Source organism: Cuculus canorus, chromosome 1, assembly GCF_017976375.1.
Source record: "Cuculus canorus isolate bCucCan1 chromosome 1, bCucCan1.pri, whole genome shotgun sequence".
NCBI classification, from domain to species: domain Eukaryota; kingdom Metazoa; phylum Chordata; class Aves; order Cuculiformes; family Cuculidae; genus Cuculus; species Cuculus canorus.
Genome location: NC_071401.1, coordinates 151281915 through 151307990, shown reverse-complemented (window position 1 = coordinate 151307990; position 26076 = coordinate 151281915). Strand labels below are relative to the sequence as shown.

The following is a 26076-nucleotide window of genomic DNA, read 5'->3' as shown; positions in this document are numbered from 1 at the left end:
CTACACCAGGGGAGGTTCAGACTGGATATCAGAAAAAAAATTTTCACCCAAAGGGCATTGGCAGAGGATGCCCAGGGAGGTGGTGGAGTCGCCATCCCTGGAGGTATTTAAAAGACCAGTAGATAAGGTGCTCAGGAACATGGTTTAGTGGCAGATATGAATGATTGGACTCAATGATTCAAGAGGTCTTTTCCAACCTGGTGATGCTATGACTTTATGATTATTAATAGAGCCCCTGTTGTTTTTCACACATCTAACAGAGTTGTAGAAATAAAAACCTAAATGTAGGTTTTGTTTTCTTTATTTTGGTAACCACAGGTATGAGATCTCTCAGACACTTTCAGAAGTAATCCAGACTCCATTCACCTACAGGAATAAAGTAATTAAAGGAGCACACAGGAAAATAATAGTAATAGTACTACTATCAATAATATTTTTTTCAATGTTTTATCTTTTTAAAAGCAAGAAATACTAAAGCTTTGAGGTATTCTAACGTTTCGCCTTGCCTTTCCCCCTTCTCCACTTGATTCTTTTAACCTTAGTCCTATCTAAAATGTCCACTTCAGCAGGGAGGACAGTTTACATCCTCCTAAAGTGTATTAAGAGCTTTTTGCCCTTGAGGTACAGGAGGTCCCTTCTTCAGTTCCAGTCTCATTTGCCATAATTTTGTGCCCCCACAGAGGCCTTTTGCAAAATCAAACTAAATGTGTCCTATCTAACCTATCTTAAGATAAACAAAATACCTATGGTACCTTTGAGGTTTTCTGTGTGTATTTTTAAGAGACCTCTCTAAAAATGAAAAGGACATATCTCATAATAACTGAAACAGAGAACGTTCACTTTAGAGCCATCAGACTTTTAATATAACAGCATTAACTATTGATTATGAAGATATATGGAACTGTTCAAGAAATGACGAAATGATTTCTCAAGATACCAAACCAAGAATACTGGAAAAAGCCCATTCTCTTACACAGATAACCACTGACTTATATGTCTGCCACCAAAGGCCAAAATGTTCTCAGCTTGCTGAAGACTGTATACGTATATCTAGGGTCTCATAACCATTTTTCCCAGGTTGTGGGAAATGTGTTTCTCATTTTTCTCTTTTTCTCTCCATCCTTTTTTCCCCTGGCTCTACAGTGATCCTCATCTCCTTTGTCAGCCTCAAAATATAGAAACCTGTAATAAAAATGACACCAAGAGCCAGATGATTCAGATAATTTACTGTGTATCATGCGTGACATGGAACATGTACACTAAGCTGCACTTTATCACATCAAGAGATTACAGTTTCACAGGCAAGTACAGCGCGGCAGATAATTATTCTACAAAGGAATATGTTATAGCTATGATTACTAGGTGTTGAAGCAAGTGTTTTATGTTATCAGTTGACAAGCAAGGTGAGAAGATGCTTAAAATTAAGTAAAATTAACAGTCTTGCAGAGTCAAAGCTTTATCATGTGTCCAGGCATTCTTAGAGATTTGTATAGTAACTCAATAAAAACCTGGTAGGTATAGAAGAAAAGGTGTGGATTTGCTTGCAACACAATAAAGTTAAGAATTAACAGATATTTTGTTGCAAGTAAAGAAGACATGCTCTTTCTGACTGATCACCACTTATCTTTTTCTCTCAAATGAGGTAGGAATAGTTCAAGGAAGTCATTTTTATGGTGGGTGTGCTTATTCATATTGGAGTCCCTTAAGCATTCATTTGTAACCATGATTGTTATTCAGGTTTTTGTATTGTCTTATTATTTAAGAAACAAAATATCCAAAAACCTCCTGATTTGCTTTTACCCCACTGTCTTGTCCCTCTAGCAGATTTTGGTCTGGTTGAAGTCTCCCATGAGGACCAGAATCTCGATCGTGAGGCTTCTTCCAGTTGCCTGAAGAAGGCCTCATCTACTTCTTCCTGATCAGATGGACTACAGTGGATGCCCGCCACAACACTGGCAATGTTGATGTCTAATCCTGACCCATAAGCTCCTGACTGGCTCATAATCCACCCTGTGGCAGAGCTACATGCTCTCTCACTGCTCAGTCACAGAAAAGGCAACTCTCAGCCTCACCATGCTTCTCTGTCACGCTTCCTAAAAAGCCAACACCCATGCCTTGAAGCACACCTCTGTGATCCCAGTGAGATCATAGTTCTGCAGCTACTCACAGGTGTCTAATTCCTCCTGTTTGCTCCCCATCCTGCCTAGAGTTCCTTTGGAGCTAGTTGCTTTAATTACTAGTGCTAATATCTCTGTAAATGATTTGCAGCATCACCCTAGGAAACACGTGCACTCTATGCCTATTCTTCTCCCAGGAGTGCCTAGAAAATTAATGTATGAATAGAGTGCCTACATGCATCTTCCCACACAACAGTGCAATGGTCTTGCAGTTAAAGAAATGTGTCTATTGCACATTACTGCACGTCTGTTGCAGCTGAACTGTGTTTTCCCAAGGTGGTTTAAATAGATGCTTATGCAAGCCTCTTCTGTCTCTGCCTTTTTGCCTTCTCTTGCATTTTTATGTGGGTCTTGGAAAATAATCTTTGAAAAGAAATTGTATAGCCCCTCAGACAAATCTCTAGTCACTGTATACAATTAAGCAGACGACTGCAACCAGTCAAACCTTGAGCTACAAAAGCAACAGGTGGGGTCCTGGCCATTTAAGAGTCGTAAAGTGCTATTTAAAGTCATTGTTGTGATTGTTTCACCTGTAAAATGTATAACTGGATTAAAACTTAAAGCCCTGTTTTACTGAGTATGATTTTCATGACTGTAGCCCATTTACAAAGGATTGCTTCCTCAGCTGTAACAGCAGAACTGTTCTCTAATCATCTGATTACAGCCTGCATATGACTTGAAGACCTGAAAGGAAAGTATACTATCCTACAACAATGAAGAAAACCTAGGAAAACCAGGAAGAATCTTACAATTAATTTATTTTCAGTGTCTATGAATTTAAATTATAAATGGATTAAATTTTAGCACTCCCTCAAATTGCAATATATAATCTGAATTATGTAACGGGTCTAAGGGACATCAGGAGATCTCCTAGTCCAACCTCTATGAATAACTTCAAACTACAAGCTGATGCAGATGCAGCTTTGAAGCCAGGAGGGGTGTGAGCTCTGACAGATTTATTTTGACATTGAAACTGATGAAGTAAATGTTGCCGTATCAGATCTTTCGCTGTTTTCTTCTTTTTCGCTCAGGGCGATGGCTGGGCTGATATAAAGGTTAGCTTTCCTATTGTAGCTGTATTTACTCTCACAGCATTTTTCAATACAGCACACTATTAGTCCCATTAATTCAGACATGTCCTGAAGCTAAAATTATCATCTGTTTTTACATTTGAAAAATGTAAAGTTTGTATGCAGACAATGATATTTGCCTTTTATTTGCTCATCATTTGTTACATATAAAAAGACAATAATATTATTGCATTTGTACCCTAAGTAGACGTGAATAATAGAAGATAAATTATGGCAAAATCATATTTTTCAGAAGTTACGGAACAATAGTCTCATGGCGGAGAGGAAAAAGTCTATTACAACCCAAATGTGTGTATCAAGGAATACCACAATACCCCAGGCCATGCTATTTCAAACTAATGGGGCCTGAAAGAAACAGTTTTCTGGATATATCTTATTTGTATCTGCTAAAGTCACACACAGCTGTGAAGCATCACCAGAAGTGGTAGTCTGCAGAGAAATATCCGATTTAAGAAGCTGCAGAATTTTTGTAATTTCAATTAACTAAAACAAATGCGGGAAATCTCTAAAGCCAGTTGGCAGGCAGTTTGTTTTGTATAAATCTCATTCTCCTGGGAGTAAAATATCCATTATTCAGCAATGTACACCATGAAGGAAAATAAAATCTATAAAAAATAGAGAAGCCCTATCTAGACCTGTATAATTACAGAAGCAAAACCTTAATAGTGTGGATGCAATTAAATATGGAACTAGTGCAAAGGGGCTAATGGTGGTAGACATAATTTCTAAGTAGGAATGGAAGTAAACTGTACTGCTTTAAGCTATTTTCATACTGGAGAAGTCATACAACCAGTGTGAATGCAAATAAAAAGAAAGAAGCTCACACTTATACCAGCATGTAGCCTGTACCTACATAAGGCATGAGATTGAACAGTTCTGTGATTTCGAAACTGTTTGACATCCAATGTGGCTCCCAGAGGCATTTTTTTTTAGATTTTCCAGGATGTTTGTAATCACTCTTCCACAGACTGAGCAGTCACAGTGGCTTAGTAGGATTCTGCAAAGTAGTGAGTGTGAAGATGAATACAGAGTTGCTGGTGAGGTGTCCTTGGAAAAAGAGAAAAAAAACCTCAAAAAAATCCTTGATTTTTTTTTTATTTTTATTTTTAGAATTTCAAGCTTTTGTTATTTTACTTACTGAAGTCCATTATTTTTTCAATAAGCTGTATAGAGAGATTGCCTTCAATGAGCACACTATCTAACAAAAACACCTATGATGTATGTTGAATGAGTCAGTCTCATGGGACACCAAACCCAAATTCATCCTTCAAATGACCCAGAAAGGCAACGTAACTAATCATTCTCAATATGATTAAAAATGTTTCAATCTACATAAATTGCATAAATAACTATCCCTTGTATGCACTTTTTCAGGTGTGTATTTTAATGTTTTTTTCAGATATACTCAAATAGATTAAAGTCCATAAAATTGCAAGCCTGGGAGGAGTCTGAAAAGGTGATCTAGACTTCATTTTGTCATAGTCATGGAGAAATATGGCCTCCCTACCTCTTCACAAGAATGTTTTATATATGGGAAGGTCTGCTACTCTGTCTGTTTCCTGGATCTTTGATCATTCTTGCTGCTTTCTTCTGTTTGTTCGAATAATGTTCAGAATTAACCTGACTGAAATTCAGGACTTTTGATCTGTCAGAGCTATTTGAAGCAGCAGTAAATGTAAAACGTTAGCTTGCTATAGCCTTTCTTACCTGTTTGCTTTGTATCACAGAAGAGATGCCAGATTTTGGCTGGGGCTTCTGGACTCCAACATAATGCATTACATAGATTTGGTAACAGCAAGCTCCATTGGAACTTTAGACAGAATTTGGAGACATGAATTTTTTCTACTATTTCTGTCCTTGACCACAATGCTTTTATCTCAAAGTGTCTGCTTCCTCTGCAAAACCGCTCACATGCAAAATGGTGTGTAAGAATCAGGCATTACTAGTTACATTTTTCAGTTGTTTTCCCATGCTACCGTTTTAGTGGTGAACTCCAGAAAAGAATACACGTAGTTCAAAGTGTCTATTCAAATTATAAAGGATTGTCTAGTCTATTCAGAGAATGATGATAAATAATTAAAATACAAGGCAGTCTGACAGCTTGTCACAGGCTGTTTGAATTGTCAGGCTACTGGCAAACCTTGTACTTCCAGTAGCAATGGATTTCTGAAAAGTATCGCAGAGATGTAAGCTCACTCCATTCCTGGGTCTACATTATTAACAATCTGTCCAAACTTAGTTTAGGTGGAGATGAAGTTGTGTATTGAAGTTGCCTTAACAGTAGTTGCTAATCTATTGTTCGTTACAAGAGGCAGGGAATCAATTAATTCATTCAGAAAAGGAATCGATTACTCCCCTAAGCATATGTTTGCCCTTGTAAAGAGCGGTTTATAGAACAGGATACTTCACAAGGACTTCGGGGAAAAACAGAACTTCTGGTTGGATTTTAATTGAATGTCTACTTATGTTTTTGGGATGCTTGCATCTTCTGTTTTCTTTGAAATTGGAGTTCAGAGCCCTGAAGGACTGTAAAGTTACAAGATAATTGCTAATTGTTAAGAGACTATGCTTTCTAAAAAAATTACCCATATTATTTCTTCTCTATTGTCCTACCCTCTCCCAATGTCCCATTGATTTCAAATAGAGAAACTTCTAGATAGAAAATGTTTAAACTTTCCAAAGACTTTTTGCATCTTCTTCCACAAGAGGCTGTTGGAAACCTGGCAACCAGGACAGGAAAAGTCATGGCACAGTTTAAAACCTGAGTGAAAGAGAATTAGACATAAGTAGCTATTTCCTACTGTTGACAGAGTTTAATACTAGAGTGACCTATGGGCCAGCCTTAGGACTGGATCAAGGACATTCAACCCATGTATTAATAAACTGAAAGGGAAGGTGAACAACAAAATTACTATATCCCCTTGTTTACTCTAGATTCTCGTGGCTAGTGAGGATTACAAAAAACTTTGGAAAGACCCAGTAAAGCTGGGGAATGTGTCAGATGCAATGAACCCACATATAGTTATATGTAATTTTTTGCCACTGCTGTAAATTAAGAAAGAAAAATTTACTACTTCTCCAAACTGCTAAAACATTGTCTCAGGCTTATCATATTTTTGTTATTGCTGTTAGGCTACATTTTCTGGTGCTTCAGCTCTCTTCAGGAACAGGTGAGTGTTAGTGCTAATGCAGAAAAGTACAGATGAAGGGGGAAAAGATCTACCTTTTGAGCAGCATTTGCTACTTTAACTGTTCCATCGAACTGCAGCATAAATGATTTGTAAAAGATGAAACAAAATCTGTCACATGAGGAAACCGGCTCTCCTGGATCTGGAGCCAGCCACTTAATCATCTGTTACATCCTACTTCTCAGCAATGAGAAGCAATGAACAGAAATATTCTACTGCCCATCCATTGTGTCTATCTATATTGTGAATATCTGTAGTTCTTCAACCACTACTGTAATTAATGACAGCAACACACTTGTAAAAGCTGTGACACCTTACACCACTGTCACACTGACACACCACCACCACCAGCTGCCTACACCAGACCCCATTACCTTACCCTTTGAACAGAGATTTTTTTTCCTCCTCTGCTGTAGTTCATCAACCAAGGTCTGCAAGATTATATACTAAAAAGGTGTTTAACAATGCTTAAAGCAAACCTAGAGGTGACAGCTGTGAAAAATGAAGTCATTTGCAGCCAGCCTACACAGGCATTCGTGCCACTGCTAGCTAGAAGACAGGGAGCTGCCTCAAGGACAGGACTCCAGCAGAATGCAAAGCTTTGTCACACCAGATTAGCTAACCTTCAGCCAAACTTCCCAGCCTCTCTCGAGATTGCTTATTACAAAATGGAAAGAGTTTAGTGTTTGTTTATTTTCTTAAACTATACATTTATCTTTGTTATTTTTGTGTTAAGGATTACTGGAATGGGTGACTGGTTCTCAAACTTCTCTCTATAAGGAGCCTACATCAAAACAGAAGAAAGTTTCACAACTTCTAACCAGCTATAAATAAATAAATGGAACTTGGTTATTCCCAATGAGAAGACAGAGCCTGCAAGCATAGAAAGCTCATTGTAAGTGCTTAGTAATTATTTTTCATTTGTATACTGTTAATTTTAAACACATTTTTGCATTTTAGAAGGGCTGCTACGTTTGTCTGTTTCAGGAATAAACATTACAGCTGCTTTCCTGTGCTTTTGGCAACACTGTATTTCACAATGCTATTTCAACCCTGTAGAATATAGTGGTTTTATGGTTCAAGATTAAATAACAACAGCAGCATTTATAAAGCAAATCTTAAGCCAAAGAATTACAAAGCTGCAACTTTCACTTCTTCAGCTTTCAAGTATTTAAAATCACAACTAAATTAAAACCAAAGAAAAATTAAATGAAAAAGCATAAGTCATTAATATGAAAATAGGTTCCAACTAATGAACCTCAAGTTCAGCCTAATTTCTTCTGTTCTCTCCCAATTTACAGCAGGAAAAAAGCTCCAAACCTTTTTGAACTTTTGTCTTACTGTAGCAAGTTAATGCCCTCTGGAGCAGATATTATTGGATTGCACAAACCTCAAGTTTATTAGCAAATGCATTGCAACACAGACACTCATTGCTTTCCTTTCCTACAGAGTAAAAACTTTTTCTGCTGCCCTGGCCATAAAGACAACTTTGCCATATGAATGATAGATATGAATGCTGGCCATATTTTGTCATTCTGTATTTCTTACCAAGTATTGTTGCAATGCATACTTTGCACTATTTTTGTTCTTTCTTTACATTACCTGATTATTTTCTATGTTTCCTAATAACACAAAAATTTTCCTGCTTTGCCCCTCTTACATATTTCCTTTAGAGATCTTCTCTGCAGCTGTCACTTTCTAATGGTTTCCTTCAAGATGAATCAATTCATAATAAAAAAAAAATAAATGGTTTGGACCCATTCCCCAAGGCAGGGCGACTATGGTTATTTCTGTCTTCCTACTTCTTTCTGGTCAGAGTGAGACTCCGTTTCATTCAATCCTACATTTTAAATCCTCGTTTAGCAGGTACAAAAAATACAGCTGAACGACTGCAGTCAGTATAATCCTTAGTTCCGAAGGGACATTTACTCTCAATGACAAGAGCCACAAGTCATCAAAAAGTGATACTCAGCCTAATCACCACCTACAAAGTGCAGCTACTATGACAGTATAGCCACAGGCATTGCATGTGATCCTGCATGCTTCTTCAGCTCTTGCCTTGTGTTTGTTGCAAATTCCTCACTGACACTGGCTCCACTGTTTAACCATGTTTTATTTTCCAGACAAATAACATTTCTTGGCATGTGAGTAGGGAAAATTCAGAATTCTTCAAGTTGGTAGCACTGTTCTGGGCCGGTGTACCACACAGGTTCACAATGCTTAAACTCTTGAGTATTTCCTACTTTTGATCATCTCTTTCCAGAGGGAAATTATAATTAGCAAGGTCAAATCCAATGTTTTCAAGGAGAGACTTGCTAAATAACTATGAAACTGAAGAATGCTCACATTTTCTGGGGACTTAGCTTACTTATATGTTGGAGAAGCAAAAATCAACAAAATTCCCTGCACCTCTTAGCTATGTTGTATCATCCTGAGTTCCTTTACACTCAAGCTCAACTTTATCCATACAAAAGCTAACCACCACAGATAAAATCAGTGAAACTTTTCAACATCTTCCCTAATATTTTCCTGTAGTACTTCTGAAGAAAGGGAAGCAGTACATCTCACAGAAATAGAAAAGACCAAAACTTTAGAAGACCTAGCCTCCTGTAGACACTTGGCCTGGTTATCCATTGAAATAATTCTATATGGAAACATTTGCTTGAAGACATTGTGGAAAATAGAAGATTGCAAGAACACAAATCTTTGAGGCTTAATATCTTGTGTTTCTCCGGTGTAGTTACATAACTTTGGGATAATCAGCTTTAAGACGCTACCAGTACCGGAATAGGTATGGAGACAATGACACCTTCTATATGTTATTGTACTGAAACACAGATGAGAAGTTGCAATTCTCAGCTTGGTGGGTATTAATTTGCCAACTGTCTCAGGCAGGAACATAGAGCTCATTTTTGCTGTTGATTTTTTTTATTTTGTTTTGTTTTGTTTTTGGTAGGGTTTTTTGTGCTTTTTGTGCTTTGTTTATTGTCTTTTGTTTGGGTTTATTTCTGTTGGGAAGGAGTCTTGCTTTATTTTGGTGTTTGTTTTGTTTTAGTTTTCCAGGAGTACTTTTAGTCAGGCCTTTGCAAAGGAAGTGGAAGATTCTTATGGCTATTCCCATTTATTAGCTGCCACTCCAAGCCAAGTACATTCATTTAACTCCTCACGACAGAGAAAGTGTTTGGAAAAAATTGCCCTGAATTCTTCAATTCTCAATAAATTCTTACACACTAGGTATCAGTTGTTATAACAAAGATGTCTGATGTGATCCATTTATGCAGAATTCAACTGGCAGAAAAATCTAATCATTTCTTGTTGTTACACTAACCCTGTCAAAGATACTGATGAAGGTATCAATTTCTAATCACAAAATTGTATCAAAGTCTAGGGACCAGGGAGATTCCTACCTCTATTACCTGGTGATCAATGGTCCATAAGATGAATTATCCTCTCTCTCTCCACTCTCTCTCTGTCTCAAAAGGAAGTGAAGTAACTAAAAAAAAAATAAATCAACTTTTCTGCTAGGTGTTACTCTGTCTACTTACATATATGGAAGTTTCCCCCAGGATTATTCTAATTTAATCAAAGAACATACAAAGCATAGATACATACCAGCTTTAAAAAAGAGACCCGATACAGAATGATCAACTCATCTACCATTACAGGCAGCATAATTTGTAAAGACAAGGAAAAAGCTGCCTGAATTTCTCATTAAGGCAAATTAAATCACTCCCCTCCCCAACTGCTGATAATATGTTACAGTGACAATGTTTCTTACTATTAACCTGTCAAAAAACAAATATGGTCTCATACCCAAACCTCTGTAAAGCTTATATTTTTATTTAATCAAATACCTTAATAGGTAGAATCCTTACTAGCTATTGGCCGTTATCACTGCTGCTCCTACACTAAATAAAAGTTAAAAAACTTGCCACCCTTTCAGCCATGCATCCACAGTAAGTATCATTGCTTTTTTTTAATACAACCGCTGTCAAGAATGGCAAAGGCAGCTACAGGCTGCTGGTTTCAGCAGGACACAAAACATTCGAACAAATATTGTAAGTACTCAATAAATGGATGAAACAACATGGCCAGTCGGTAGGTGCATGCAGCTACTACCTGGCAAGTTTAAACATTTCCTTGGGAGAGGATCCAGTAGAATACACTTTTTTTCTGTTGAAGGTTTACAGTAAATAGGTCGAGCTGATGTTATCTCTTTCAAACCATTTCCTCAATCTTGTAAGTTTTTACTACACGTAATGAAGAACAATCTTGTTGAAACCCTTTTTAAAAGGTGACCGTTTTCTACCTAGATGGCTGTGAAATTATTGATGGGTTTTCACAGCCACCAGTGGGGAAAATGCATGTGGAAGTCCACAATGTGTCGCAGCTGCTCTCTGCTGTGAAAAGCTTATGCGTGCAGCAGCAGCTCTGCATCACCTCTTCTTCACAGCAAAACGCCAGTGCAATAAAGCAGCATTTTTCAGACTAAATGGCTGAGGTGCAATGGATACCTAAGCTTTTCTGAAAAAAACCCTAAATAATAATAATAAAAAATTATAAAGCGCATCACAGCTATCATTTTGGAGCAGGAAGGCAGCAACAGCGTCTACAGCTTGAACACACAAAAGTGTTACAGAACATATTAATGATAAGAAAAGCCAGTAAGTTTCAGTCATTGGGATTCTAGATTATAGATTATATCTCACAAATGCACACACAAATCTTATTCATTAAAATATGAAATGTTTGGGAAAACAGGCTGGTTTGATGCAAAAAAACCCTGAATACAAATATCCTTCTTTATCTTCAAAAACTATTGCCCCCAACCTCTGCTCCCGCAGCTCAGATGTTTATGAAGTTAGCTTATAACTGTTAGTGAAAAGTACTTTGTCTCCTATGGTAATTGTGAAGAAATGAGCTCAAAATAGAAAATGGTCTACGAAAAACTACTCAGTCACACTATGGGATTTTATTTTTACATCCTTCACTTCCCTGACTTGTTTGTTGCTGCAAAACTCTAAAATACTGCAAAGCCTACTCCAGCTCCTCTCTGGCTTCTAGGTCTGTGCTTTTACCCTTCTGCATCACAGCTGGTCTTTTAAATCCTGATCTTTAATACTCTGTTTTGTCTAGTTAATTGAAAATAAGATGCCTCTTGCTGAGTCATCCTTCTATTAAAATGTCTAATCTTGCAAGGTTACATTTGCCCAGACATATTTTGAACTATGCTGCATTAATTATAACTAACAAAAATAAAAATGGAGTTGCAAGGCCAACTACACTATCAATTGCAGTAGGGCCACAACAAACATGATGTCTTCTATTTCTGCCAGCAGTATGATGCATTGATGATCAACAGTTCAATATGTAAATTAAGTACCTTGCAGGTTTAAGAAAATCATTTTGCTCCCATGGCTGAAATAAAAGAGAGTCATTTACTTTATTACTAGCAACCTGTAGTATTATGAGAGAAGCAGTCAAAAGGGCATAAAAAGCTCAAACAATATGCAGGTTAAAATACTTGCTTAGATTCACGTTCTTTGGGGGTAACACCAAGGACACCTGTGGCACAACTGATCCCACGGTATTTTGCAACTACTTTGTCTTCCAGTAGCTTTCAAGAATAAAAACCAAGGAGGAAGTAAATCATAATATTCCAATCCCACAACTACTCAGTATACACTTGATGTGAAGAAAAGCAGCAAGGAGATAAAGCCTCTGGTAAAAAAAAAAAAAAAAAAAGAAGTGCTGCATATTCAAAATGGAGAACAAACCTGTAGTACCAAAGAAATGGGACTGAAAGTCTATCGTGTACTTAATTTCTCCTTTCTTTCCTCCTGTGATTTTAATTTCTCCTTTCTTTCCTCCTTTTCCGTTACAGATGATGGACAGCCTTAGATGGAGCATTTTCTAGTTATGTCAACAAACAAGTTCTCTGCCTACTTTCTAGGCACCTATTAAAATGTGATGGGGTAAAGTACAGCTTTTGAAAGCTGTGCAGTCAGGAAGAGCAGATAAAGATGAGAGAACAGGAGCACACGTCACAGGTCAGCTCTGGAATGTAAAGAACAAATGTAGTTGACAAAATGTGATCTTTAGAAACCACTCAAGGAGATATTTTACATTACTTTATAGAACATTTCACTGTCTGTACATCTCTGTAAGTCTCATCTCTGATAGCAAAAAAAACCCTTCAATCCCAACCTCTGTGCTTTGCAAACTGGGAACAAGGGAATTCTCTTTTCCCCACAACAACCATCGGCTAAGTAAGTGCCAATATATATTCAGCTGTTTATAGTAAGAACACTGCCTTAGAAGCACCTCCTTATTAAATATAAAGGTTACACAACTTTATTGCTCTAGGGTGGATCTTTTTTTCTTTCAAGGTATTAATATAGCTTGGTAAATATTTAATTTACAGCTAACTTCAGAAATGTCATTAATTTATAAGCCTGGGTTTTGTTGTCACTTTTTAAACCTCTGACACTAGAAATACAAGTGCTTCCCATCTGTTTCATCTCTCTTTCAATAAGCTCTTCTTTTATTGAAACAGACTGCAAAACATACAAAGAACCTTTAAGGTGTATTAGGTCCTGAGAGATAATCCTTCAAACATCTTACAGGCTAAGTGCACACAAAAGAAAGAAGGAAAAAAATTATTTTTTCCTATTGAGAAGTGAGGTTGGTGCATAGTCACAAAACAAATCTGTTGCTGTTGAATTTATTTATGTTCTAATGATATCTCATCCAATACCTCAAAAACTTAACCATTTCATCCCATATTCTGTTTATGCTAACTGTTCAGATTCGTCGACATGCAGATATTTGTATTAGGTGTACATCTAATTTTCCATACCAATTTGTCAAAAGTATAGCGGGGAAGGATCCTTCAGCACAACAGACCTTAAATAAAAGATAAAAACAGAGGAACACTGAATACATTTTTTTGTTTCAAAATAATATAAAAGATACATTTCTGCTGTAAAAGGTATAGTCATAGCTTTATTTTATGCAATGGGGCAATGAAAGAAAATTCAAAAGCATTCTTGGTTTAGGACACTTCCTAAAGCATATGAAAGACCAAAAAAAAAAAACCCAAACCAAATAAAATATATTCAAGTAATAAGAAAAAAATATTTGGGAAAGACTTTTGGAACCTAACACTAGAATATATTTGCTCATTTTAGAGGGCTGCCATAGCTGATCACTATGACAAATTACTGACTCTATAACAATGGTGGCTATCCTAAGTCTACATGCCAAGAGATAAATACTGCAGTCTTCTGCTTTGTAGAAACTGAATTGGGCAATAACCAACTCATTCAGATATTCGTCTTTATTTTAGCTCTAACTAAAGTTTACATCTGCCTTGTGCCATAGTGAACCGCAGTATGAAGCTCAATTAGGAGACACTAGAACATCATACAACTCTCCCAGGGATATCCCTGCTTTAAACAGAAATCAAGCTGAATTATTACATATATTATATATACTGATCTGGTTTGCTGGTTGCACTGAGAAGTTGGCCACAAAAGGGAGACATTTTGTGTCACCTGGAAAACATCTGTTGTTTTTCTACCGAAAATAAACAAGAAAATGAATATGTGGTTGGACACTTTTTTTTTGTGTCATAATGTGCTACTGCTCTTTAAATAAAAGGCTACATTTGTTCATTAGAAGTGTATTCCAAAAAGAGGAAGTACAACTTCATTTCTATGAAAAGTTACATACTTCTCAAGACTTCCCACCTGTGAACAGCTTTGAGATAATTGCACGTTGATCCAAACTAGGAAATGGTTTCTTTTACTTTGAAATAAGAACTTCGTTGAACAAACTGAAGTTTCTTCTGAATGTACTGAGGAATTACTTTGAGCTAGAGGAAAATAATAAACACAGATAGAGGCATGTTTTGAAGGTAAATAATTTTATACATGCACGTAACTTGAGTCTGTTGCAGTCAAAATTTTTTTTTTTTTTTTAGGTTTGGATCCTTCAAATTTATGCTTAGCTTGAGACAACTGAAAGTTTTCCTTTAATGAACTTTAAATTTGACAGATGAATTGAGACACAGCCTGTTGTGGTTTTGGCACACTGTCCTACCTCTCAGCTTTAATGGCGATGAGGTGAATGTCAGTTTATGAAAAAGAAAACCTCTATTTGGGAAAACCAACTGAAAGAACTGCTTTCTTGGGCCAACTTGCTTTTGGAAGCTGATAAATCCAAAAGATCAGCCATAGACAAATATTAAAGAGTCTTTGCATATATTAATGAATTTGGTTAGCCAGACACTGAGGAATATGAGTGAAAGAATCTACATACTGAATCTTAGCAAGTACAGAAAAGCTGCCCATTAAAAGAACAAAAAAAGCCAGTAAGATGAATACAGGAACTGAAGCACACCAGCCATCATACTACTTGAACTGCTTTGGTGTACATACGATGAACATGTCTTTCTCCTCTCCAACACTTGACTGAAAGCTTGTGCACACAGCATTAGGAGCCCATGTTTTCAAAGCACAGAAAACCAGACAAATTGAGTTTCTTTAGAATTTTTTTTTTCCATATTTATATTTTCCCACATCGACAAAATACCTTCCTGTACTTTTTATTTAAAAGTTATATTTTTTAAAAAGTCATATCAAATGTTTCGAACAATTGGATCTAAATGTCTACTGACAAGTAAAGTTATAAAAGGAAATTCTGACAAAGTCACCATAAAGGTGCAATAAGAATAATGAACACACATTTCTATACTATTTTATATAAACCTCAGCTGTGCTTTCTGTAAATAACTGTTTCAGTGTCTTTGAGGAAGTAAAGGAAAGAAAAAATGGCTTTAGGCTTCACAGATAATGGGAGGAACATCTCTCTATCTATGGGCTGTATCTTAGAATTTAACATGAATAAGAGATCTCCAACATTATGCACTACCATTTTAAGCACGAAAAGTAGGCTACAAGGCCACAGAATTAATCAAAACCTCTTTTAAATCGATGCAAATTAAAAAATCCAAACATCTTTTATATTTAGTTCTCAAAGCACTTTTCACTCCACATTTAAGTCTTACAAGTACCTGAATATTTTAATCACTGTACACATGAGATGGAGCTTAGATGCCTTCCAGGCAAATAAAATGTTGTAGTCAAAGATTAATAAAGCACAGGATCAGAAAGGGAAATAAAACTCTACACTCTTATATCGCACAATTCAAGTTTATTCCATTCATTCTTGCAACACAAACTTAAAAATACAGTATCATTTAGCATTCTGATGTCTATGAACCGTGACAATGAGAACCCAACTGTGTCAGAACAGTTAACAATGGTGAAAAGAGGAAGTCAAATATCAAAATGCACAGAGCACTAATTTTTTTTCTGTCACTGCATAAAGTATCAGTCCATCCATCACTGAAGAAGAGTTTTGATTGCCTGGTTGTCAGTGGCTTCAAAGGCAGTTAGTCCATCCGGGCCTTTCACAGTCTTATCAGCACCCTGCAGGAATATTGAGAAGGATTGTCAATTCATAAAGTCAAGTTATATTAGTATTAAGTATGTCACAACAATTACGTCTCTTACATAATTATACTTATTACATACAGCTTTTTAGTGCAGTGCATTGTTTTCATTTTGCTTGTGACAGAAACCAAACAGGCGAAATTTATGTATAAAATATTCAGCTCACAGCTAATCTAAGTTTCAAACTTTATACTTTAGAACTCAGAAAAGAAGTCATGTAACTTTTGTCACACAGCAAGCTGCAAGAGCAACATGTTTGTAATTAATGTTGGAGAGAAATAGAAGGATTTTTGGTTTTTTGCTTCCAGCAACTTACTCTTAGGAATGCAAGAATCCAGTTTTCCACACTTCCATGAAATCTGTGGTGCAACACGCTTTTCTGCATACTGAATTAGACAAGTAATGTCTGAAAGAGCTTACTTACTAACAAGTGATACTATTTTCTTTCTAGATCAAAGAAGACTATATCTATCAAGGATTATGCTTCTCCCTCATTTTGAAAAATCCCCACTGCTACATAGAAAAAATACACAAAATCAGTCCAAGTCCAAAGCTGATCAAGTTTGTTTTGAACATGCTATGCGGATACCTAGAAGGCAATAAAACAGATCAGGGAGGCAACAGGAAGACAGAAGATAACAGAAATGAACCAACTAAAGCTACAGAACAGCAAGCACAAACGCAGACAGCCTCCATACCAGAATTATGGAAGGAGAGCAAAAGAAGAGAAGCAGAGAGGTATTAACTAGTCAGCTTTGTTTTGAGCACTGTGCAGTCATACACATAAAACAGGAAAACCCAGACTAAATTGTAAATAGGGTAAATCAAAGGATAAAAAGTTATTTGAGAGCACAACACTGACTACAAAGACAGAGGGAGATGTTTCCTGAAAACAAGATTAGATTCCAGAACAACTGGAAAATATGCGTATTTGCTCAATAAAATGACAGGAGAAACACTGTGGGTGCAGACACACTTCGTCAAGACCAAATACTGCAGAAGTTTGCTTTTAGTTTATGTATAAACTCTCCATACAGTAACTACAAAACTCTTCCCAATTACATTATAAAGGAAGGAAGTGCACAGATTAATAGTTACTAGGAAGGACACCTAACAGTTTTTTTAAGAACATAACAGACCTAGAACTTTCAGACTTTCTTTACTGATAAAGTGGTTTCTATGGTAGCTGTGCCCAACTTGTGGTCAAAACTGGCCAAGACAATCCTGTTGGAGCTGTTCATCTTCCTTGAGGCCCCAAGAGAGCTCAGTGCCAGATACTATGTAACATCCTTGGCCCAAACAGTGTGCAGTATGCTGCAGTATCACTGTTCTAGTAGGTATGAATGTGAGCTAAATTAGTCTATTTCAAATAAGTGACTCATTGGTCATTGCAAACACACACTTAGGCTGAAACCAATGAAACTCATTTGCTTGTGAAACATTCCCTGCCCCCTGAAAAACCTGACAGATTTAATAGCTACTCAACAGTTATTATCTTGGCTGTCCTGGGAGAAAAAAAGCAACCATGAAAGTATTAATGGCTTCTTTTGCAGGTGTTGATTATTTCTGCTGCTTAGACATCATTCTCAGATTAGAATCCATGTGGAAATCAAAAGGGCTTCAAAGTTATTCTTTGGTGTTAAGCTTGGGAAAACCTGAAGGAACTTACACTTGAAGAAAAACAGAACTATGCAGTAACTGACCTGCTAGTATTCATCTTGAATCAGAGTTCAAAGAACTTTAACTTATAGAAGTCTCCACCAATGTACGAGCATTTAGGGTAGAGAAGACACAACTTTAACTGAAGTAACCTTAAGGTATAAAGAGAACTTTTAGTTTAGGTATAGGTCTGCTTTCCACTCTAATGCACATCTGTGTGTCAGCAAAGTCAGACATCCAAGACCTCTGTTTCTAAAACAGCTTTACTGAACGTATGGTAAGAAGGCCATGACTACCCAAGGAGGACACTGTTTATTAAACTCGGTGTTCATAAGTAGGGAGAACAGCTCCTTAGCCAGGCTGAAAGATTCCTGCCTGCTTTCAATAGAATGAGAAGGAACTAATAAAGTTCAGGTCAAGAGGACTTTTATTTTCAGAAGTACAACACTGCCCGGAAGCAAGTTCAATAAAAAGTTTATGAAAAGTACAATGATTCCACAGCATTCTCTGCTTTCCCAAAGTAAAAAAGTTATTAACATTTTATGTTTGTATTATATTCTTTTCTTAAATTACAACACAAATGTGCATATTCTTATTACTCTTTATCAGGGTAGTAAGAAACAAGAACATTTGCCCTCTTAAACCACTGGACAAAGCACAAATGTGAAACACATTCTGAAGGCAGCACCATATCTACTAGGCTACAACTGCAGTTCAGAAAAAAAGCTCCACAAAGGCCACAGAGGACAGCAAAGCAGAGCTGTGACAAAACCCTGTGAAACTGGAACTGGGAGCACTTAATGAGGCCAGTGGAAGACTGGTTTACAGCGCAAGCAGCACTAGTTGTCGTATGAAGTTAGAGGCAGATGTCAGCTTGTTCAAAAACTATACGGATGAATTCACAGACAACATATTCATAAATACTTCTTAAAAGGGGACACCCTCTGTGTGTACCTCTAAAATTCCCAACACAACAACTGTGAATGAGGGCAGTGAGCAACTCTTTCCAAACAGCACCCCTTTTGCCATCATCAGAGAAAAACAAAAGATGCTAAATTGCCTAACTTAACAGGACATTTCTATAACACATTTTCTGTAGAAAGCAGAGATCAGACTGCAGTAGTTATTTTACAAATGGCGGGATTATTTTGAAATCTGAACAAATGGATAAGATTTGTCACATGCTCATAAACCTCATCTTCCATTAGAAGCATTTGAAATGGTTTAACTGTCTGTTGTAAGATGACATTGGTTTCTCCTACACAACACTAACTTTTAATGTCTCAAATTCCTAGACAAATATTTTAAGATTCATAGAAAGGATTAACTAATGTTAATGTAGTAATAAGACAAGCCCTACCTTTGAACTTTAAGCAGAAAGTGCTTTTTAGACCAAAGATAATTACTCTCCTGTGTTACAGAAAGTCAGAGAAAACCAACATTTTCAACTGAAACTCAGACACTGATAGAGCAGTTTTAAGCATCACTCTACAACCTCCTAAGGCTAGTCTTTGGTATGTCTACAGTATGATATTCCACACATTTTCACCAACTTGAAAGATACACTAAGAATTCCCAAACCCGTGTCTAGGCTATACACTGTATAAGCAAAGCTTGATATTTTAAGTAGGAAGGACTATAGAAAAGAACAGTTTTGTAGGAGTAGGCAAAATGAAGTCTTCAAAAGATGTGTTTTAAGGATACGGTATTTTTATCTCCAGCCTGACTCAAAGAAGTGTTTATTAGAAAAGCATGTCTCAACTCCAACCTAGAAGGTTTACACTACTTCAGGTAGCCACAGCACCTTAAGATTTTATTCATTCTACTCCAGTAAAATCACACATCCCTTGTTGAAAGCAATAAAAAATAATATCTTCACTCACTGTGTATTTCATTACTTGAAGTTTATCAATTTTTGAGAATTATTATGATGCTGTTTTATTACCTACTGGTAATAAGTTAATTAAGCTTTTCAGAGGCTGGTCTACCAATACATGTAGCAGCTGTTTATTAATCTAAACATTAAAATCTTGTGCCCAAACGGAAGACAAAGCCTTTTGTAATTAACAGAAAATTTTCAAGTATAAAACTTGACATTTCAGCTTTTTCCCCACTTAAGTGTGGTTTACAGTTTTACACTGAACTGGTGATTTCAGACCAACACTGGAGCTTTAATTGCTACGGGTTTGGAAGGAGTGACACTATTTTTAACATTTGAAACATGGCAACAAAAATTTTAGTTTTGAGCTTTTAGCTACCACATTATCAGTGTTTTGATTTTGTTCATATCGGGCAGACCTGAACCAGAGATGACCATAACCACACTACGATGAAAACTATTTAATGAATCCAGCTTGTCGAAATTGTTTATGGTTCAACAGCAGTGGTAGAAAACATGCAATCATTCTCCACTTTTGAAATTTCCAAACTGCATCTAAGTTTCTTCTATGATAAATCAAACTGAGCATTGCTGACTCCAAAAATCAAACACCTGCACAAGGCATCAGGAAGTCCTCATCAAAATGCTAACTTCAGAAGATACTGTGTAACAAAGGCCCCTCTGAGAAACTGCTTTTGGAAGCATACAGTATATCTACCCTTAAGTTACATTAGGTTTCTGTCAGTAATCCTATGTTAAGCACTGCAATTATCAGAGCAAAGTCATGTAACTGTTTCATTTTGTTTTAAACAAGCAAGTTCTTTTATTTATGCAAAATAACCATGTTGGTTATATCTATTTTTCTCATGTTGAACGAAACGTATGAACTTGAATATCAACACAAATTATGATAATATGTGAAGCTAGAGTTCAAAGCAACTTAATCATAAACCCATAATACAACAAGAATTTTTTGCTATGCTTCATGAATTAAAAAAATAAGCAAAACACAAATAAAAACAAAATATTGGGGTTTAAATCCATGTGACCATTACAATAGGTGAAAACTTGGGAAAAAAAAAACCCAAAGGCTAAAGACTGTCAACAACTGAAATACTGAACAAAGGATTTACCACAGAGTAGAACAAGCACCATTGAAATGTGTGCTTTCTGAATCTGCAAAATTACTGCTCGGACCTGCTGAAGTACTTATTTGCAACCACTAATGAATATTAAAATCACATTTCAAATGCTTCCTGCGAAACTCAGCAGGAAATTCCATCAAATGATTCTTCTTCACAGTACTTAATTGACCACTTTTGATAAATTTACTTTCCAAGGTCAAACCAAATGTTATAGGATAACCTGCCTTTCACTGAAGATCACACTTTAAATGCTTGCAGTTATTCTAAGAAACTTATAGCTAAATCATTTGGTTTGGGGAGCTCTTAATATCACTCCAGAGATGGCAATTTGAAAAGCTAGAATAAGTGTTATAACATACACAAGATTAAGGAAGGAGCTCTTCTGCAGTTCTCCTATTGCTTCCATTTTAATATGGAGGCAAACACTACAAGATGCACCATGTAGTTTAGAAAAACTTAACTGTTATAATTTGGAGCCACAAAATTTAATGCATTCTTAGCAGGGTGCTGGGAGGAGAAAGGCAGGAAATGAGATCTATGAAATCTAAACTTACCTGGAAGTAATCAGTTCCAGTTCCCTGAAACTGCACAGGAGGCAGCCATGTGGTATGGTCTTGTTTTGGCAGGCATAATATTCTAGACTCTTAGTTCTTACTAGTGAAACTCCTTCTCATTGAGCATGCAGCTACAACTCCTTTTTCAAGCACCTACATCACTTCTCACCTCAAGCTGTAGGAATAGGCAGGTAAGAGTATTAGAAGACTGAATAGCACCACCTGTTTGGTAGGCAACTAACCTTTGCATTGGCTTAGCTGTAACATGGGACTGTAGCCTAATGTTGGTAGACAGAATGCTCATCACACTGACGGGACTGTATGGTAAAAAAGACTGTACAAGCTCTTGTTCACTCTTACATGATTAAAACTGCTGCAGAACACCACAAATTAATCTTCTGCAGACAACTCAAGCGTCTGGCTGAGCAAATTTAAACATGACTACACATTGGCTGTATGTTACAATGCATCCATTAAGTGTTCCCCATCTCCACTGACCTGTATCAATCCTGACAAGGCTACTGATGAGTGCTTACTTTATAATAATCTATAATAATATATATATTATATATATATAATATATATAATAATCTATTATATAGATTATATATAATCTAGCATCTATAATGCTAGATTTGTTCTGTTTCCAAATCCTGCCATACATAATCAGTTTTAGGGGATTGGTGATAGTGTACTCCTTATACCATTGAAAGTTTTGTCTTGTCAAACTACAGCCTCAGTTAACTGCTTTAACACTGGAACATTTCAAGTTTCCCAAGGAAAGGGTCGTTTATCAATCACATACTACAATATTCCACATTGCTTCTTCAGAAAGCAGCAGGATAAATTACATCTCCCTACACCTATGAATGTCCAAAACAAAGTTATTCAAGTTAAAAGGTAAGGTTGCTATTAAGATACTTTGCATTTTCAGAAAGGACCGTATTTACATTTTGTATCATTCAAACTCCTGTGAGCCACAAGATTTAGATATAGGGTATGCAACTCAACAACTCTCCCAGCAACAGTAATTTTATTCAGAAGCTGATCAAGCCTAGCCACAGGTAATGCTTCCACATAATGGTGGTGATACTACAAACTGACAAATAATGTACAGTTGTATTCCAGCAACCTGAACTCCAGCATAATGAAAAGTAGATTGTACCAAGCAATGACAGACACCGAAATTAGCTGATGGAAGGTCTTCAAAAACAAGTCAGACAGTCATCTACTACAACAGTGGCATTCTTAAAATGACTTGAACATAATTTCTTGGGGTCCCCTCCAGACCTCTTAAAAATTATTTTTTTTAATATTTGTGTTATGCAAACAGATCAAGGAGAAATGTGTCATTGTGTTCATTGGTTCTTATCACTTGCGAAAGAACAACAACAAAAAAATCATTAATTTGTTTTCCTGGTTAAAAATACATTAAGGAGGTTATTTACTTCTAGTTCAGTAGCTTAAGGGATATATGCAAGACATCAACTAACAGGGTAAATGAAGGCAGTTTAGTGTAAGTAAATGTAAAGTAATGAAGCTTCTTAGTTGTAAGAAGAGGAGTAGTATTTACAAAAGCAATAAAGTACACATTTGAAGAAAAATCTTAAATATATTGGTCCATCATTTGCAGTTCCACTATTTACACATACTAAATGTCTGATATTAGTATTTGTCCTGCATTTCGATTAACAATGAAACACACTGAACTCCAAAAGTAACCAGGAAGAACATTAAACAGTTAAATTGTAATTTTCAGAACTTTCAATAAAGTTTGAATTATCGGATCTCTCAAGTACCTGCTATCAAAGAAATATGAAATCCAGCTATGTTACAAACAAAGTGTGACAACAGAACTTCAAACAAGGGTCAGAAGACAACTGTATAAAGAGAGAGAATAACCTCTTAATATAAAATCTGCCTCAGTGTGAGCTGATGAGCAAAGTTTCAGTTCATAGATATCGCATTAGCTATCCCATGTGAATGAAAGTGAGCAGATGTGGTACAACATTTAGCTCTGCATCAAGAAATTTGAAGACAATACAAGCTTTCCAAAGTATACAGTTGCAGTTTTCTAACCTCATCTCCTAGACCAAGTTCATTTTCTTAAAACATTCAGCACATCTTCAAAAGATTGTCTCATCTTTATAGCTTAACCAATAACATTCAAATTGTAGCAGGTATAGACATCAATACATTCTCACAAGCTGTGTGAAAAATAGCTGGTTCAGGATGCACCTTAATGCTCTCACTGACAAAGACTACAATGAATGCAGAACCCTTTCTAGTTGCTAGACAATTCACATGTGAACTCAAGTTTTAAGACATTTTATGTATTATTTGAACAATTTATTTAGAAATAAAAACACTTCGAGACAGAAATTAAAAGAAATACAACACAGGATAAAGTAAACCTTTTTTTTGTAACACATGTAACGATCCTTTGTTAAGGATCAGCCCTCACCATAAATTTAAGCAAATCAAATGCACCACTTGAATCTTAAATTAACAGTCACAGCATTTTACCTTGGAAATGACATATGAAAACATTACACAGTATAAAATCCTTTGGCCAAATGATTTAAGTGGGTATCATATACTGAAAATGCACTGTTAACCTCCTCTTTTCAAAGTAAGTGAGGTGTAACAAGAAGGGGCACATATGAAAGGAGACAAAACATTGCTTGAATTAACTATTGCTTTGTAAAATGGATCACCTTTGTAATATGAATCAAAGGGAGAGCAGAAGCAGATGAAGCTTATTCTCTCCAGCACAAAATTTACAAGCTCTATAACAGAGAAAGCCTGTCCTTCTACTTTTACTTCCCCCTGCTCTGCCAACCCAGATGGGTTTTCAGTCATCTGGCAAAAGCAAAGGGAAGCCACACCTTTAAGCAACTTCACAGCAGAGATTCCATCACATGGAACAAACACTTAAGCATCTGCTAAAGCTAAATCCCACTCCTCCCTGTCTGCTGAAGAAAAGGTTGGTTTTTTTTTTTTTGTTGCCTGATTTGCTGATGATTGTTCGGTAGATAGAACTCACAATACTCTTAGTGGTCACTACCACGTTTTTCTACACTGCAAAAGTCTTGGAACTTTCTCTTTCAACTATCTTCTCCATAATCAGAGTACCCTCTCTGGTTTAGCAACATAAATAGTTTTTGTTTCATGTTTTGAGCTTATCTGGAACATCATAATCTTATTGAAAAAACATCATAGTAATATACTTTGCTAATGGATTTCTTGTTCTGAACATTTTTATCTCACCTTTGACAGAAGCAATTTCACACAGGAAACGTGGCCTTCATAGACTGCTGATAGGAGTGGTGTGATATTATGTTTGTCTGGAGCCTGTAAATTGAGACAGTTATTTGAAGCACAATTTCACACAGCATTAAAAGGTTTTACTTAACTCTTTTGTCAACAACAGAGTGATTATCCAGAAATGCATTCCCTCGGGAATTTTCACTCTGAGTTTTAAAAACTCACTGTTTAAAAACCAGTCAGAAATCTTCCTGTTATTTCTTACATAAGACTTCTAGGTATCACAAAGTTTGTCTGGTTTCTTGGTTTGTTTGTTTTTTTTTTTTCCCCCCCCCGGCCTGTAACAGAAATCAGGTGGTTTCAGCTGACAAATTTTGCCACTTCTGGCTGAAACACAGCTTGCAGTGTCTTCACTATAAACTATAGTCCTAGAGAGAACAAGAAATAGAGCAACTGAAAAGTTCTTTTTTCCCCCCCTCTCCGTTTTCACACAGTCAGGAGAACTCCTGAGGAAGAGAGAATTTTTTTCCACACATCAAGGAAAAATTCCAAGCCATTTTGTTAAGGACTAACACTAAGATGTGTTTTACACTAACTTTCAGACAAGTATTCTAAAGCACAGTGTTTGAGGTATATGGCTGTATTTAGAAACTTTGCTTTATGGAGAACTACATTATTTTGAAGTGACAATCCAGCCCAGTCAAGTCTTTTCAAGACAAGAATCCATGCATGTTAAGCTACATCAAAATGACTAAGTCTGTACAAGTAAGAATGTCTCCAAAAAAGAGAAAAGCACATCAATTTCAAAAGAGTTGATCCTGGCCTGGCCAAGGATGCATTATACTCTCTTCTGACGTCCCTTTCAACAAACACAGTATGTATCTAATGCAAACATTTTTTATGTGTGGTTACTAGATGTATTTTTCTAATCCTAACCAAATTAAACTTTTTTATTCTTTGGGGACACAGTAGGAAAAGCTGGGTTTTGCTACGAACATTTAATAAATGTCATTTTAAGCTTCTAACCTGCAGACCAACTCTCAAAAATTGTTCAGTTTAATTCAAGTCTGTCATTAACCAATCCCTCATGTTTGGGTTGGGGGGAAAGACCCTAACATCCATTTGCAAACTGATGTACATACATTAATATCAGCTCCTTTCAACAGCAGAAACTCCACAATCTCAAGCTGTCCACAGTCTGCTGCATAGTGAAGAGGCTTCCTCCCACCTTCAAGTGTTCGGTTGACATCTTCACCCTTCAAGGTAAACATAATTTAATAAGCAAAAGATAAGATTAGAGATAAGAAGAGCTTGAAAAAAATCCAAGAGCTTCAAATACGCTGAAGAACGTTCCATCCAAATATTTAATTCATTGTCCAAGAAAAATGAAAATTAAGTTGCTCGATTTCCCGTCTCTCATCTATATGTTTAAGACTGTAGGACAACCTTGGTGCCTCCTTGCACACTGTGTCTCAAATGTATCGAGTACCCAAGTGCACTACATAACCCGTGTAATTTAAAAAAAAAGTCATTAGAACTATATAAAATGCTTACACTGGCTTGTTTTCCTTCCTCTTCCTCCTAACCAGGAGCCTAGT

The 26076-nt window shown here is 36.4% G+C and overlaps 1 protein-coding gene across 1 annotated transcript in view; it reads right to left on the bottom strand.

Annotated features, from left to right (window-relative positions):
• Window positions 1-13563: 13563 nt before the first annotated feature.
• The window catches only part of MTPN (myotrophin), a 33776-nt gene continuing 21263 nt past the window's right edge, over window positions 13564-26076 (bottom strand). Inside the window, exons 2-4 of the mRNA XM_009560544.2 lie at window positions 25621-25734; window positions 24482-24565; window positions 13564-15950 (exon numbers count right to left, since the gene is read on the bottom strand). Of these exons, the coding sequence (XP_009558839.1) occupies window positions 15864-15950; window positions 24482-24565; window positions 25621-25734 (285 nt within the window). The 3' untranslated portion in view covers window positions 13564-15863. The remainder of the gene's footprint in view (window positions 15951-24481; window positions 24566-25620; window positions 25735-26076) is intronic.